Source organism: Ciconia boyciana, chromosome 8, assembly GCF_034638445.1.
Source record: "Ciconia boyciana chromosome 8, ASM3463844v1, whole genome shotgun sequence".
NCBI classification, from domain to species: Eukaryota; Metazoa; Chordata; class Aves; order Ciconiiformes; family Ciconiidae; genus Ciconia; species Ciconia boyciana.
Genome location: NC_132941.1, coordinates 23,020,407 through 23,036,311, shown reverse-complemented (window position 1 = coordinate 23,036,311; position 15,905 = coordinate 23,020,407). Strand labels below are relative to the sequence as shown.

General features: G+C 47.0%; 1 protein-coding gene across 1 annotated transcript in view; it reads right to left on the bottom strand.

Annotated features, from left to right (window-relative positions):
• The window catches only part of HCN4 (hyperpolarization activated cyclic nucleotide gated potassium channel 4), a 104,596-nt gene that overhangs the window by 37,165 nt on the left and 51,526 nt on the right, over positions 1–15,905 (bottom strand). The window contains exon 3 of the mRNA XM_072871667.1: positions 4,737–4,898. Coding sequence (XP_072727768.1) covers positions 4,737–4,898 — 162 coding nt within the window. The remainder of the gene's footprint in view (positions 1–4,736; positions 4,899–15,905) is intronic.

The window sequence follows — 15,905 nt, the reverse complement described above, 5'->3', positions numbered from 1 at the left end:
TCACAGTATTTAGGAGCTGTCTGTAGTGAAAGGTCTTATTTCAATTTTGTGAACTCCCACATTTGTCTCAGCAGTGATCTTATCTGGCCACAGAGTTGTTATTTGGGGTTTGCTACTGCACACCAATTACGTCAAGCTGCGAAATAAGGCCTCTGAACACCACTGCCCTCGCCTGGACAACACTGTAACTGCTGGGCCGGGAAAACACCTTCACATCCAGTTTAAAGGAAGCAAATAGTGGGACGAGAAATGGAGATGATAGGTCAAACTTCACATCAGACAGAACCTGCCTGTTCTGGGCTTACTTCCAAAGAGAGGTTTGCATGGCCTTCACCTAACAGAAGAGATTTTCTCAGGACTCTGAGTGAACCAGTCTTAATTGCCCCAGTCAGCCTTGCCTGGGACCCCCACCCACGCACCCATTGACCCTGAAGCTCCATTTCAGCGCAGGCCTGGGCACCCACACCTTGCCTGAGCTAGCTGTACCTGTGCCCAGCCCTGGGCCCTGAACATATGCTTTAGCCTTGTTTCCAACCTTGCCTCTGACCCCATCTCTTGCCGCTCCTAACTGGACTCCCTGGGTAGACCCTGGACATGACTGTCACCCTGCCTTCACTGGAATGGTCAATGGACCCTGTTATCACCAATTCTGCTCTGCCCACCCCACTTCAGACTGGTAGGACTGTGCCCTAGCTGGCAAGGGCACTGCCTGTGCAGGGGTCACCCTTGGCTCCTGGCTCATATCCCATCGTGGAGCAGCTCTACTCTTGCTGCTCCCTGACAGATTTTATAAAACATGATAATCTACTACACAGCTTCATATGCCTGCTGAGTGAGGGCAGGAGGGATCTGCTGGACCAGAGGCTTGAGGGGAGTTAGGAATCACAGAGTAGATCTATGCAGGATTGCTCTGTCTTCCGCAACACATGCTGCATCCATTACTCTTCCTCCTTTCTATCAGCAACACTACAAAAATGTGTTGGGGGGCAGGGAGGGGAGTTTAAGCTCAGAAGGAAAGCTACTCTCCTTCTTTTGGTAGAAGGGAAGATGATTAGTATTTCCTATGCAAGATCGCTGCATTTGACATGGGGATATTTGCCTTCCCTGCAGGGTTTATCAGTTCAGCACAATACCCAAGGGAGCGAGCTATGTGTTTCCAGCAGCTTTCAGGTCTCAGCAGAGCTCAGATTTCTCTGATGAGGAGCTGCCAGGCAAGGGTCTTGGGGAGATGCTCCTGCCCGCACACATGCTGCTCTGCAGCTGACTCACTAGCATTTCTCTTTTTAATAAAGTGCCCTGTAGGGAAGCTAATGCTGAAGCCCCTGAGATTGGGGCTGAGCAATAAATACTGAAAACATCCTTCCCTGCCATTTCAGAGCCAGCTCAGAAAGAAGTGATACAGAGACTCACTCCTTCTACAATTGCTAAAGGTGAAACCTGGTGCATGTAGAAAACACCAAGATGAATTGGACCCAGGCATTTATCAAGCCCCTGATATGATTTTGGCAACACCAGACCCTTCACAGATCCCCTGGAAGAGGTTCAAACCTTTAGGAAGCAGATGGGAGGTGATGAATCTTCTTTCCCTGCTGCATTGGAATCAGAGCTGGTTTTATGGACTGCCAAGTGGCTCGGTGGGAAACTCCAGAGCGGTGGAAGAGCAGCACCAGCATACTCAAGGAGAAAGCCTCCAAAGCATTTGGCACCTCACTTTCAGCTCCCCTTGGCTGTAGCAGCTTCAGAAGATTCCTTTTTTTCCTACAGTGGTTCCATCCCAGCTTTTTGTCTCCCGTGTGTAATCAGGGCAGTTGTGCACCAAGTATATTTATCTCCTCAAAGCTGTGACCAGGTCAGTACAGAATGTCCCAAAATCCAACCTACCAACTTTCTGTCACAGGCAGATGCCAATCCTGGCCTTCCACCTCCCAACGCTGTCCATCACAGCTCTCAAACAGCCATTCTGGAAACTACCATCAAGATCTTGGCACCAAAGTCTGAGACCACCGGTTTCCTGTTGTTTCCTGACTCAGTGGCCTCTCCTATTACTTCACTATAGACTATACGTAAATTGTTGCACTAATCATGCCATCCACATCCATCACTGGTCCCAATGACACATCTGGAAATCTCGGGAGATTAGACGACAGAACCTTATTGTGAGAAGAAACTATCTGATTCCAGAAGAACTAATTATTCTCTTTGTTAAATGTTCTAAAACCAAGCTATTTTGGCACTGGCATATTCCAATAAGCTTCTGGAGTGGGAGCCACCTGAACTATAGGTGGGGCATATAACCATCTCTCCAGTTCTTCATCCCAGTTTCCTGAGGCTCCATTTCTGAGACAGCCACTGAGATAATAATTTTCTTTCACTTCTATTAAGTGGAAAAAGTGAAGGTGATTTAGCTGCAGAGAAGTGGAAAAAATCACACAAGGCAAGTTTAATTCCCAGCTTCACAGGCTCTCAAGGCTGGGAAGACAAGTACTGCAGCATGAGTCCTTGCCTGGTAAAGCTCTGCTCTGGAGAGAAACTTTCTACCCTGCCCCTCCTGGAGACTCTGCTGAGCCCTCCTGCCTGTGGGATGCATCCTTCCCCCCTCTCCTCAGTCTTGCTGCTAAGAAAGGTGCCGAGGCTAGATCTTTTCTTCCTCTGTCCTGTCTGCTGCCACCTTTCAAGACCCTATCCCTTCACTACACAGTTACCTTGACGGTCATTCATAGGCTTTGATCATAGTCTGGCCCAGGTAACTCTTTTTCTAGATTATATAAATTTAGTTTTGTTTCTCACCTCATCAGGTTCTGATCCCCATATGTTTACAGCTCTTCATTCCACTGGGTTACACAATGTTGTAACCCACAAAAGCCAGTGGCTTTCTGGCTTTACAGCCTCTGAGGGAAAAGTGTCCAAGAGCCAATTTGCATTAGCTTGTACCATGCATTTGTGCAACCTACTCAGTACAACCCCAGGTCTCTCAGACTGTTTTAGATACCCACCATTATAGTATTTAATTATCCTCAGAAGCAACTGGGGGGGACAAGTCTCTGAGCGTCCCACCTGACTTGCCTGGGATCACACAGAACAGAGTTGGGAAGTGAACCCAGGTGTCCCACTTTCAGTCAGTGCTCCAGCCACTGGATTATTCTTCCTCTCACCATGTGCATCTGCCATTGCTATTTATTGCCTTCTGTGAAGGTTATCCATGCATCAGTTACCAGCAGAGCTGGTTGTTTTGACTTTTCAGGTCACGTTGCAGCTCTCATCCACTGGCCTACTCACACTTGTAACTCTGCAACACTATCTTTTACCTCTTCCCCCAGGGCTGGATGGGAAAAGCAAACAGAAGTTGTTGCCATCAGACAGCAGCCTCCACCCAAATGTTATGATAAAGGAAACATGGTTCAAATCTGCTGCTCTGAAGCTGTCCTGCAAGGGCACCATGGCCAAGTCACTTCATCGGATGGAGATGATTTCTGTCTGCACCTCTGAGCTCTCCAGGATGAGGAGCTGTATGTCCTCTTGAACCTGAATAGCACAAGCACAATGGGGCCCTGATCTTTCATTGCTCCTGCCATATAAATAATAAAAAGGCAGCATGGGGGAAGACAAGGCAGCTGCTGCATGGGTTGTTCTTCTGCTGTAGATAAATAAAGGGTTCTAGTCTCCAGAACTGTCAGTCTGGCACCTTTCAACAGCAGGAAGAGAATGATTATTGCAGAGGGAAGAAATGAATAAATAAACACCAAACAGACGACTTTTTCATGGATGCTCACTCTTCTCAGGCATGGGCAGCATGTGCCCACAGCTCCACATGTGGGAGGCATGGGAAGTTGGCAGTTCTTTTATACATTTTACATTTGTTCTGTTCTGCCCAAGTGCCTGATTTTTTTTTTTTTTTAAGAAGAAATAGGCTGGGGGAATCTGGAGGTTAAGAGCTGCAATAAGAGGCAATTTTTTAAGCTTTGTCAGTTTTTGCTGCTTAATCAACTGGACATTGTCCTTTTGAATAAAAGATCCTGAATTCTCAGCGAGAGAGTTGAAAGGTACCATGAACTCCCCGTGCATTTACCATATGGTATAAATCTCCCTCACAGCAAACAGCAGAGTGAGCAGCACAGCTTGGGACGTTATCGGGAAGTCTGGCTACTGATCCCATGATGGGAGGCCAAACTGTGGCCTGGCAGAGTCTGTTTCAGCCCACTCTAATAGAATATTCTGCAGCTCCCCAGGGAGAAGGGTGGGTGATCACACCGACCCTTCAAGTGGATATGGAGAAGAAGGCTTAAGAGTTTCCTTGGGACCAGTAATGGGAATTATGGGTCAGACCCATCTATGGCTCTATAGGACCCCCTCTGCCTCCTGCCTCTGGCTCAGTAGGCCCCGATCCCAGCAGAAAACCGCTTCCATTCTTGCTCTTTGCCGTTTCCTGCCAGGAGGGGGAGCCTGGCTCCTGCCTTCTGCTGCAGGCAGCCCGCAGCAGGCTCTGCTGGGACTGGTGTCTGCTTTGCAGCCCTGAGACTCTCATTGCAGAGACTGCCTCCAAGGAGCCTCCACGCCCACAATGCCGTGGCTTTACAAGTGCCTGCTGGATAGTGGAGGAAGGCCCTAAAAGGAGGTGGGGGCAAATGGGAAGCCGGGGGATGCCATGTTAGTGCTGGGAGGTCGATGCTGAAATGGTGATGCTGTGACCGAGGGCCTGGGTTTAGGGCCGTGAGGGAGCAAGCAGGGTAGGCACTTACCACCATGCGGTTGAGAGACACCCAACAATCGTCGGGGAAGTCCTGCAGCATAGGCACAAGGAACTGGAGGCAGCCATCCCAGTGACACAGCAGCAGCATCATCCCAATCAGGTTCACAATCCGCACCACTGCACTGGCCAGATCATAGGTCATATGGAAGATCTGCAGGGGCCAACAGGGAGCAGATTAGATGGCATCTCCCCAGACAACCAACCCAACATAATTAGATGCGGTATCAGGGTCAAGAACCTTGCTAAAGTAACAGAAAAGGCTGCATCAGCTCAGCTCAGGTCAGTCACAGTATGCAAGCAGAACCAGCTGAAAAACAGATTAAAAACCAAAATACACAATCATAATCATTCACCCCTCTTGCCCTTTGATTTTGCCTTCTAATTTACATTAAAAGCTCCATAACCCATTTTATAAAATAAGTTGGTTGCAAATATTTCTGGAACATCAGCCACTCCTCAGAAATAAACTCTATCATTATATCTTTTTAACTGCAATGCCCTTCTTTGATTTCTGCTCTTACTGAATATATGCTACACGCTGACCCATGGTGGAAGCTGTCTTTGTACTAGATGTCAGATGCAGTCTCTGCAAGTATCAAATGCAAGAAAGAACGGCCTCAAACTCAGCAGAGACTTCTAGAAGAGGATCTGATTCAACTGTTTCTTTTATTTCTTGCATTCTGCTGCTATATCACTTCCAGTCTTAGATGAAGGTGGGCAAGGAAAAGAGAAATATGGCAGAGCCGTATAGCAGTTCTTAGCAAGGAAGCCCAGAAACCTGTAAACAGGCAACAGCAACCACACTTCTGCAGTCAGTTCTCTAATGCAAAGGGAGTCTATGGCCGTGTTGTCCATAGTACTAGTCAAAAGCAGGACACACTGAGAAATCCAGGTGCCCTGTTACCAAAGCAGCATATGCAGTCAAGAATTACTTGATGGTCACTATTTTTTTCCTACGGATGGTGTGTTGTGGAGACTTTGGGGGTGCTTGGCTCTTTTATGCCCAGCTTTGTGATGACAGTTAGACACACAGGGCATGCCAGCGACTGCTATCCTGAGCTACATATCCGCCCAGGTTTGGTTTTCCCTACCTTACAACATGCCACAGTGAGGAGAGATGGGCTCTGGAGAGCATGGCTGGCCCTGTGTGGCTCAGCACAGAGCCCACCTTCTGGCCTCTTTTGCCATTAACACAGTTCATGAAGAGAGGAGACCTTCAAACTGTCACTGGGAAATGGTCTGGATCTAGTAAGGACCATATACTTAGTCCTTACAGTGTGCTGGCTTCCAGCTAAAGAAGCCTACTGCATCACTCTGAAAACAGAGACCCCGAACACATCTGGCATCCTCTCCCACACGCTGCTGTGTCACCACGGCAATTTGTGACAGAGCTGGGATGGATGGAGGCCTGAGAGCCATGCCCCAGCCATGCCAACATGTCCTGCCCTAGAGCCTTGTCTGGAGATATGTTAATCACTGCTCCCCACACACAGTCTTGCTGTTTCTGGTAGAGGAGGAGTGAAATATTTGGACAGCTGTGTGTGAATGAAGTGGAGAGACCCACTGCTGTCAGCTGCCGTAGCTGGGCCTTCTCAGGAGGCCTCCCCATGGTTTGAAGGCACAAACAGCCTGGCTGTTTTGCAGCCCAGCCCGCAATGTAGTGACACAATGTCCTAGTTGGATTTAATGGAAAGGAACAAAAAGCAGAGGAATGTGAGGAGCAAAGAAGACTACTATGAATCAGATGAGGCTGCATGTCCCAGCTCTATTCCTGCATTTCCACCCTGACCTGTAGGATGGTACTCCTTTCCAGGGTATATTTCAACCAGCTCTGTCCTAATCTGGCTACATCAGCTTGAAGCTTCCCACAGAGCTTGTTTATCCCACCCTGCAGCCCCTCCTGCTCTCTCAGGGTCTGTTGAGACTCCCCAACCATAGCCCCTCCATACCCAACCATAGCTGCCATAGCCCCTTCACTCTGGCCCACAGCCTCTCTATGTCACCGGCAGAGTCCCCCTCCACAGCTCAGCTCTGCCCTGCTGTTCCAACCCTGCGTGGTCACACTTTCTGTTTTCTGACCTGCCACCACACCTCTCGCTACAGTGGAACTCCCAGTGCTGTTGTAAAACTGACCTCCAGGTGAGCCATGCAGAGCACGCAGTGAGGCCTATCCAAGCTCACCGTTTCCTTAGGGATGTAGCAGGATTAACTGTCAGTTCTTCAGATGTAAAATAAACCTGTAAACACAATTTCTTATGGGGCACCAGGCAGTGGGCCAAAAGGCACAGAGACCCTGATACAGGCTTATATAAGATAGCAAAGTAATTTTCAGTTTCCCGTGTTATTAATAAAAATTGATAGTGCAGTGACTGAAACTGCAGGGAGAAGCACACCTAGCACTTCCTGAGTGCTGAATACCTCCAGAGCACTGCCTGGGCTCCACTGAGCCTCAGTGTAGGAAGACAGGCATGCAGCAGGTGACTCAGCCACCTGGGAATCCCCTCCGGAGGGGCAGGCGATTACCGAGGGACATGACTGTCAGGGAAGTATTTGAAGCAGGGGATAGGCCATAGGCATGCTATGTGACAGTATGGCTAGGTCCATATAACTCCTTGCTGCTCTGACAGAGATAGTCCTACTCCTCCCAACCACCCATGGCAGTATGTACCTGCATGTATGTATGGCAGTATGTACCTGAAGGGCAATGAAGCTGGTGAAGGGTCTAGAGCAGAAGTCTTATGAGGAGCGGCTGAGGGAACTGGGGTTGTTTAGCCTGGAGAAAAGGAGGCTGAGGGGAGACCTTATCGCTCTCTACAACTACCTGAAAGGAGGTTGCAGAGAGGTGGGGGTCGGTCTCTTCTCCCAGGTAACAAGTGATAGGACAAGAGGAAATGGCCTCAAGTTGCACCAGGGGAGGTTTAGACTGGATATTAGGAAATTTTACTTCACTGAAAGGGTGGTCAAGCATTGGAACAGGCTGCCTGGGGAAGTGGTTGAGTCGCCATCCCTGGAGGTATTTAAATAGATGTTTGGATGAGGTGCTTAGGGACATGGTGTAGTGGTGGTCTTGGTAGTGTTAGGTTTACGGTTGGACTCGATGATCTTAAAGGTCTTTTCCAACCTATACGATTCTGTGATTCTGTGATTCTGCCATCTTTGCCTACACCAGGGATCGGCCTCCTCTGATCCCATAGTGAGTCAGTTCAAGCAGCTTAAAAAGCAGAAAACTTTTATTCTAAAAGAAAAGAATCATGGTTTGTCAGTTTAGCTGCCTAAATTGGCTCATCACTCTGTTGTCAGAGCTAGCTGTTCAATTTGAATGCCTGTTTCCAGACCAGATATTAACACTTTCCCACCTAATCAGGATGCCATGAGGTCATATGCATTGAGAGATGCCGACATGCTCAATTCAGATTGGGAGGAGGCCACAGAAGAATGCTGGAAACCAGAAGGATGAATGATTTGGATAACTGCTTCTAAACTCCATTATTTCCACTGCATCCAAGATGCAGCTGGAGTCACTTAGTGTGAGAAAGGCCATTCTAGCAATATTTCTGGGCTGAAAAGAAGAAAATACCCCAAATCCAGCATGAAAGGCTGTTCTAGGAAATCCAACTCTCAGTGCTGACTCAATAGGTCAGTATGAAAGCTGAGCACATAATTCATAAAGAATAATTCCTACTGGTTTCATCTTTTTTTTTTCCATTGCAGAAATGATCGTTCTCATTTAGATAACCCAAAGCAAATCCAGCCTATTTGAGTGACAGCCACAGGCTATGCTTTTAATGAAGCCAGAGCAGCAGTTTGCAGAAGTATCTCTGAATGCAGCTTTTGTATCATGAGGGTTTTACTGTGCTAATGACTTTTCCTCTCCCACCTATGTGTGTTTTTCAAAGAGCTCCAGCCCTCCTGTAACCCAGGAACTCCAGCCAGGAACAGGGAGAAATCCTGTCAGATTTAGGAAGTGCCTTTCTTCCTTCAATACATTAAAAGCAGAGAATGAAGAGCCTGGTTTAGAGGAAAGGTGAATGGATATGGAGCTGCTTACATGACGATTGGGATCTACTCTAGTCAGGCTAGGGCAAAAAGCCTTTATTCTTTGGTGCACCTCCGAAAAACAGGAATAAATGAGTGTGTCTACTTCTGCCGTTAGGCTCCGCTGCCTCCTCTCATGCACTAATAACTCACACATTTGCTGGCAACTGAGAAATGGCAGTTCTGTGCAGAGTGTGTGTACGTCTCGGCCCACAGATCTTCCTTCACCGCTGGGTCACCACCCATCATGTAACACACCTGTAAGCATAGGACCCAGTGTTGAAGCACAAAGAGGAGGAGAGTCCTGCCTCTGTATGCTGGGGTGCAGCTGCCCTTGTAGTGCATGGATGTTCCCAACACAGAGCTCAGAGAGGCCAGGAGCTCAGTGGCCATTCGGGATTGCCCTCTAATGCCTAGCACTGACTAGAGGGAAGGATCACAACTGAGCTGACGCAAACTTCCGGCACAGGTAGAGACAACATCTGCTTTATGCAAGGGTGGATTCAGCTCACTTACTTACTTTGGACCTTGAGATCTAGACTATATCATTAGAGTCATTGGATGGAAACACACACCCAGAGGGTGACACATCTGGTTTGTGGCACTTGTTTAACAGAAGGAGATGCACTGCGTCTCAGGAATTCCTGTTTCTCTCTGCTGCCCATAAAGTAAGCATAGATAATGAACTCCAACTGTAAATGTCTGAACTGCAGGTGAGACAAATCCAATTTCAAATGTCAGTCTCAGGAGTTACCAGCTCATGCTCACTCCTTGGAATACATTTGCATTCACATGTAAGAGAAAAATAAGAAACACTCACTGTGCGGCACACAGGAGTAACTGTGAAGGGGTGTGAACAAACACCTTTCTCTGAGAAGAAGCTCCTTCTGTAAATAGGTGCCTGTGCTGCAGGGAATACTAACTCCAGTAGTGTGCCGGAGACTGTCTAAGCCAGTGCTGCAGTGCCCTTAAGCAGTCTATAGCTTGCCAGGGAGAGGTGGGGAAGAAACATTCTAGAATAGCTGGCCCACGAGAAGAGGAACGTGAGTGGTAATTGGAACTTCTCTGGTTTTCATCATTAACACTCAGGGCTTGCTTGTCCTGTTGTAACACAACCCAGGCTGGGTCCCAGAGCATCACACCTCCTTCTGCCCCTGGAACTGCTCATGCTTTCAGGCCTTCTGCTGCCTGTGATTTGAAAAAAGGGTGGGAGGAAGAGGAGAAGGACAAAGCATGGATTCACGCTTAAAAGCACCTCTTTCCAAGGGTATTCTCTGATAGAGCTAATATCCCTGTTTCTTGATTGTCCAAAACAAGCTGTGGCTTCAGAATCCCTGTTAGAAAGTTGGCTCTGTCCTTCTAGCCAAAGGACACCTTGTAACGCTTTCTGAAAGGACAGCTTGGGAAAGTGGGAGGACCAAAACTTTCCTCAACAAGTCATCTCTAGTCATATAAGAGCTCCATCTTGGAAATCCCACTTATACAGACCAAGCTATCAGGATCCTATCAGTATGAATCTGAAATCTTGTCAGCCCCAAATAACTCTGTACAGTACTCCTCAGTTGGCTCTGTACTGCAGCAGGATTCCTCTAACCTGATCACTTGAGCTGGAAGAAATGAAGGATACCTTGGAGAAGTGGGGGCCTGGCTCTGGCAGTGAAACAAGGGCTTTGACTGAAGTCAAAGTCGTATGTTTAATTAGGTGTGTTGTTTTACATTGGCACACAGCTCAGTGTGGCTATCCAGACCAACAGGTCACCAGAATTTCTCAGATCCTTGAAAGTGATGTTGATTAGTGCGTCTGTCTGTCTAGGGCCATGGAGGCTGGACCGCTCCAAGACTGAGAGCCCACCAAGAGGACATTGCGGGGAGTGCCGTGCAGGGAGGCAGCTCGGTTCAGGCACACTCTGCACCGGCGCTGCCCGGCCCAGGCCAGCTCCAGCAAAGCCTCTGTCTCTGCGATCAGCTCCCCAGCACATCAAGCTCTGCAGGCTGGGGTGCGATTGTAAATCCCTGCTGGCTCTGCATGTACCGGAGGTGCTATGCTTGGAACAAATGGGTTTTCCTGAGGGTCTGGGGACCACGATGCAGAGGCATACTAATGATTCTGTTTGGAGCCAGCACAGCTGAGCCAGAGCTAAACACCCTGCCAGAGAGAGCTAACAGCATCCACACTTGCTCAGCTGAACCCTGTCTCTATACAGAACTGACTTCCATCCACAGGGTTTATGAACAGATTCTGCACCACAGGAAGGCAGTGAAACTGCTTGTTGCCCTTCACTACCTCTGCTAGCAACATAGCAGTATTTCTGTAGCACTGCATCCAAAGTAAGAAAGCCTGCTGGTCCTGAGCCAGTGCTGGTGTCTGTATCCACACTATGGTTAATACAAAACTGTGATAAATCCCCTGTGGATAATCAAGTAGCTGTGACACTGCTCCAGCTTAATAGAAAGCAAAGAGTTTACTCTTAATTTATGGCTTAAAAAAACCAAAGACCTTAAAAGGAAATTCAAATCTCAAAAGAGAATCAAAACAAAATCATATGTCATTCTGAGTGCTCTAGGGTCAGAGTTAAGGTTGTTCTGCTGTGAGGAAATATGTGTTTACTTACATTTAAGAAGAGTATTTGTGGACTATGGGAAAGAAAGTTGACATGTCTTTCACTCTCCCTTTCCTTACTTGGCTTTTGTAGATAACAACAGAGGTAAAGATACATTTTCCTCATAGAGGCATTAGCTGCCTTTTCAAACCTAAGTGTTAATCTCTTGATATACTGGGGATAGGTGGTTGCTGTGTAGAGCTTTTCCGAGCCTAAAATACTGTTAGACAGATTACTGTAGGGTGGTTGTACTACATCCTTGCATCATCAGCTACAGTGCCTCTATGTATCGCCTATCTAATCACTGACTGGGCCTCATCCTGTTTAGTTACGAAAACTGACTGGACTCATTCTGGCCAACATGCAAACTAAAGGCAGCTCATTGAAAAAACAGCAGTTCCACTCATTTAAGGATCACTGCCACAAATCAGTGCCAATTCTTGTGGCAACGAGCAAAATGTCACCTTCTCCACACTCAGCAAGAGTCTTGACTGACACAACCCATGCAAGAAGGGATGGACTTGGGGAGCCTTGATGTGCAGATCCATCCTGGGAGGCTGAAGTGAGGGGAGAGACAAACAACACGAAGACCTCACAGGATGGGCTTCCCCCAGGGGGAAAAATCCTCTCTAGGCACACACCACATTATGCACATTAGACAACAAAGCATGGAAGCCATGAGCGTACAAGGCACGCACACAGCCAAAACCCCTGAGCAACTCAGACATTGTAAGGACACACAAGAAATCAGAGTCAAGAGAGAAAGGGCAGTTCCCCAAGAAATCCAGCCTGTTGAGTAAACCCACACCACTGGGAAACACAATGTTTCAGAAAAGCAACACAAAAGATCTCAGCTGCTGTTTTCCCTCTCCTGATGCTGCTATGGGAAATGCATCATCAGCCCCTTTACTTACTCTTTCCTCACCCTCCCCAGCTTTCTATTTATTCTCTCAGTGATGTCACATTTAAGCTGCGCCAAAACATAAACTAATTTTACTCCAAAAGGTTTGCTGTCTCAAGTAACTCACCAGGCCACACATTTGGTTGTTTTGGAAGAATGGACAAAATGCTGTCCTGTACAAAGATATAAACTCTGAATTTCTGAGGCAACTTGCTCAGGCTGGCCTGCTGTTGGGCCAGTTGGGCTTATTTACAACTTCACAGTGTACTGGGAAGCAGGAGTCCCTTATGAAGGATCAGCTTTGGGTCAGACAGCTTTAGGCTGTGCTAATCACAATGTGTTTGGCAGAACGGCGCAATGGTATGGGAGGGAGGGAGCTTTGGGATCCAGATTGTATTGGGACAATGCTGAAAGCATCAGCCAGCACACAGCAGATGGACTGGAGATGGGAAATCATCTGTGGTGCACAGATACATCTGCAAGCAGTGTGCAGATTCAGGGATGCGCTCGACAGTTTGAGATAGTGTAGGATTTGGTTTTGCCTGCTTTTTGCTGTGCCAGCAAGGAAAACTATAGCCAGAAGATCAAGTTTTAGATGAAGGCAAGAGTTTGGGGTTGATTCTCTTTTTATGCTTGCTTTGCACCAAATGACATAATCAATGTCAGCGGAGTTGCTGATGCTGCCTTGAGTCAGTGCGAGAGGAGAATCAGGTCCATGATTCATTAGGTTTAACACTCACGGGGAAGATATTGTGGAGTGTGCTTGTCGCAGGGCTGCCTGGAACAGCAAGTCTGAGGGAAGTGCCAGGTGTTAAGAGAGATATCCAAGTAGATTTTATACTTAAAATGTAATAATCCTTTGTGCTGCTGTGGCAGTTTTCATCTGAAGGTCTCAAGGGGCTCGGCTTACATTAATCTGGTATGCTTCAATATCTCCAGTGAATGTGTGATCTCCATTATCCTAGATGTGCAAAATGAGGCACATAAAAGGGGAAAGCCACTTGCCATAGGTTGCACGGGAAGCTGAGAGCAAAGTTTTGAGCCAAATCTACGGATGCCAGCTTTAATCTCCTGCTCTAACCACTGCCCTTGTATTGTGGCTACTAACTAGAGCCCAAGGAGGTACCCTTCACATTCAGAAACACCCACTTCAGAGCCAAGAAAAGCCAGAGTGTGTATGTGCATGTAGGGCAGGGAGAACTGATCCTGCAGCAGCCTGGTGCTGTTAAAGCTCTGTAAGAACATGATGCAAGCCTGCAAGCCTCTACCTCCTCCCGAGATGATTTAAGTCTTCCCAGGCAGCTTGCTGCTGGCTAATGGAAGTTCTTCTTCAGGTAGGAGCTGAGAGGCCATAGACAGAGAACAGCAGAAAGCTTATGCAAAAATGAAAGAAAAAAAAAAGCATTTTCTTGCTTTCTCTGTCAGAGACTTGTGTCTACTGGAAAATATTTACAGCAGAGAAAGGTGAAATAGCAGGACTAATTAGCACTGAGAAAGCTGGCATAAATGGCAGATGTTTATAGATATATATAAACCCCAAAGACCCTGCCACCACCATGTGTTTTGCCTCTTGCACTCTCAGAGTTGAGGTTGTCATGACAACAGCCCCCCTTCCCCTCCCCATGCCATCACTCCCAGCCTAGACTTTAATCTTCATCATTTTAAGAACTTTTGTCACCACGGCAACGTGACATAGACTTTTAAAAATATTTTCTAGCACAACTCACCGTCTTTCCTGCACAGTTTTCTTTAAACCTCTAGGAAAAAGCATTTAGGGTTAGATTCTGCCACTGAACCTAGCTGTAAGCCTCCCATGGGTGCTAGCTAGCAGGGACAGGAACTGGCTGGTGCCTCCAGTGCGGAGGGACGATGGCATTTTCACCTCCCAGGGCACGTGTCCCAGAGCAGCAATGCAAGGACTGGGGCCAGGGCTTTTTCAAGAACCTCTATGACTTTGGAGGAAGCGCCCCTTTGCTTTTCAATGGGGCTTATGTTCTCATATGCCTACAGCTCAGGTTTTCAACAGTATCTCTCAATATAGTTAAATGCTTCTGGAAAAAGAAAAAAAAAATCAAGCCCCCAGAGCTGGAAGTAGGTTAGGTGTCTCACTCTCAGAGGGAATTAGATATCTTACCTGCCTAGGCATTTTTTTTAAATCTCTCATGGCTCTTATCTGCATCTTTGGGAACTGTAGTTCTTCTGAGAGGCTAGCAATGAATCATTTCTGGAAATAGGTCATAGGCTTCTTTGGAAGTTTAAGAATGACCACAGTCATCAGGCAAAAGGTCTGTCTAGCTCAGTAGCTATACATAGATACGCCTAGGGAAAGAAACATCTGGGCAGCTGAGGGGAAAGGAAGCATAAATACCTGAGAAGGAGACAAGAAACACAACTGGTTTGAAAGTGGGGCCTCAAGGCATGGAAATGGCATCATGAAGGAGCACTGAGTGGTCTGAGAGGCTGGTCCACATGGCTCTGCGCTGGACTGCCATTCAGTGAAGGTATTCATCGCTGGAAAAGGCAGTTGAGCAGCAAGATGAGGTAATTGATGGATGACTCAGATGATGTAGGTGAGTCCAGGCTGCAGACTATGTCAGAAGGACCTCATTTGTGGTCTGATCAAAAATTCACTGAGCTAAGTGGGAAAGCACCCCCTGAGTGCACTGCACTACTAGGCACAAAGTCAATTAAAACGGTTATCATGGACAAATAATGAGACAAAATACTAATGGCAATATTGATCAGGTTATGCTATTACCTAGGTCAGTGACACCCTTTCCCTTGGAGCACGGATCTATTTTCAGCGAGGAAGTTAAAAAAATGTATAAATAAGTGCCCTGAGGAAGGGGATCCCAATCTTCTTTCCTCCCAGCAGCAACATCAGGTCCCAAAGCTGGGCCATGTCACATACTGTTTTGAAGCTGTTTGCCTTCCACTAAGTGATAGCTTTACCATATTCAAGGGTCCCAGAATAACAATAGGAGTTAAAAAACAGTAATTATAGAACACCATCTGGGACAGTTTGGTCCAGGGAGGAAATGGTGACAGGCAGGTAAGACAGAAGTAACCCAGAAAGACATCAGTATCATGGGATAGGCTTAGTGCTCTTAACTATCCTCTCTTACCCAAAGACAAGAGGACTTTTCATCAAAGTGAAGGATCAGCGGACAAGAGGAAATGCTCTTTTTTCCAAACTATGTGCAGTTTAGCCTGTGGAATACATTGCCGCAGGAATTCTTCAGGCCAGGAACTTGGCAGGATATTAAATATATGCCTAAGTAAATAAATGGCTGACTAATAATAACTTTTAAAAATTGGTTTATATTCTTCCTTATCAGTCCTTAAAAAACCCCTGAGGAATAAACCTACCTGTGAGCAGATTATTTTAGAGCTGTTGTTTTGGAATTCATCGCATGCTCCCTCTGAAGCATTTGATCACTATTAAGAGCAGGAGAGTGGACTAAACGAATGCCTGGTCTGTCACAGTGCCTCCCTGTCTCCATTTACATACATGAAAGAGCCTGACCCAGAGAACTAGGGACTGCCAGATGTATTTGTATCCATAAACACACACCAGAACACGGGAGAAAGGAAAACAGATCAAGAAAACAGACCTTTCAAA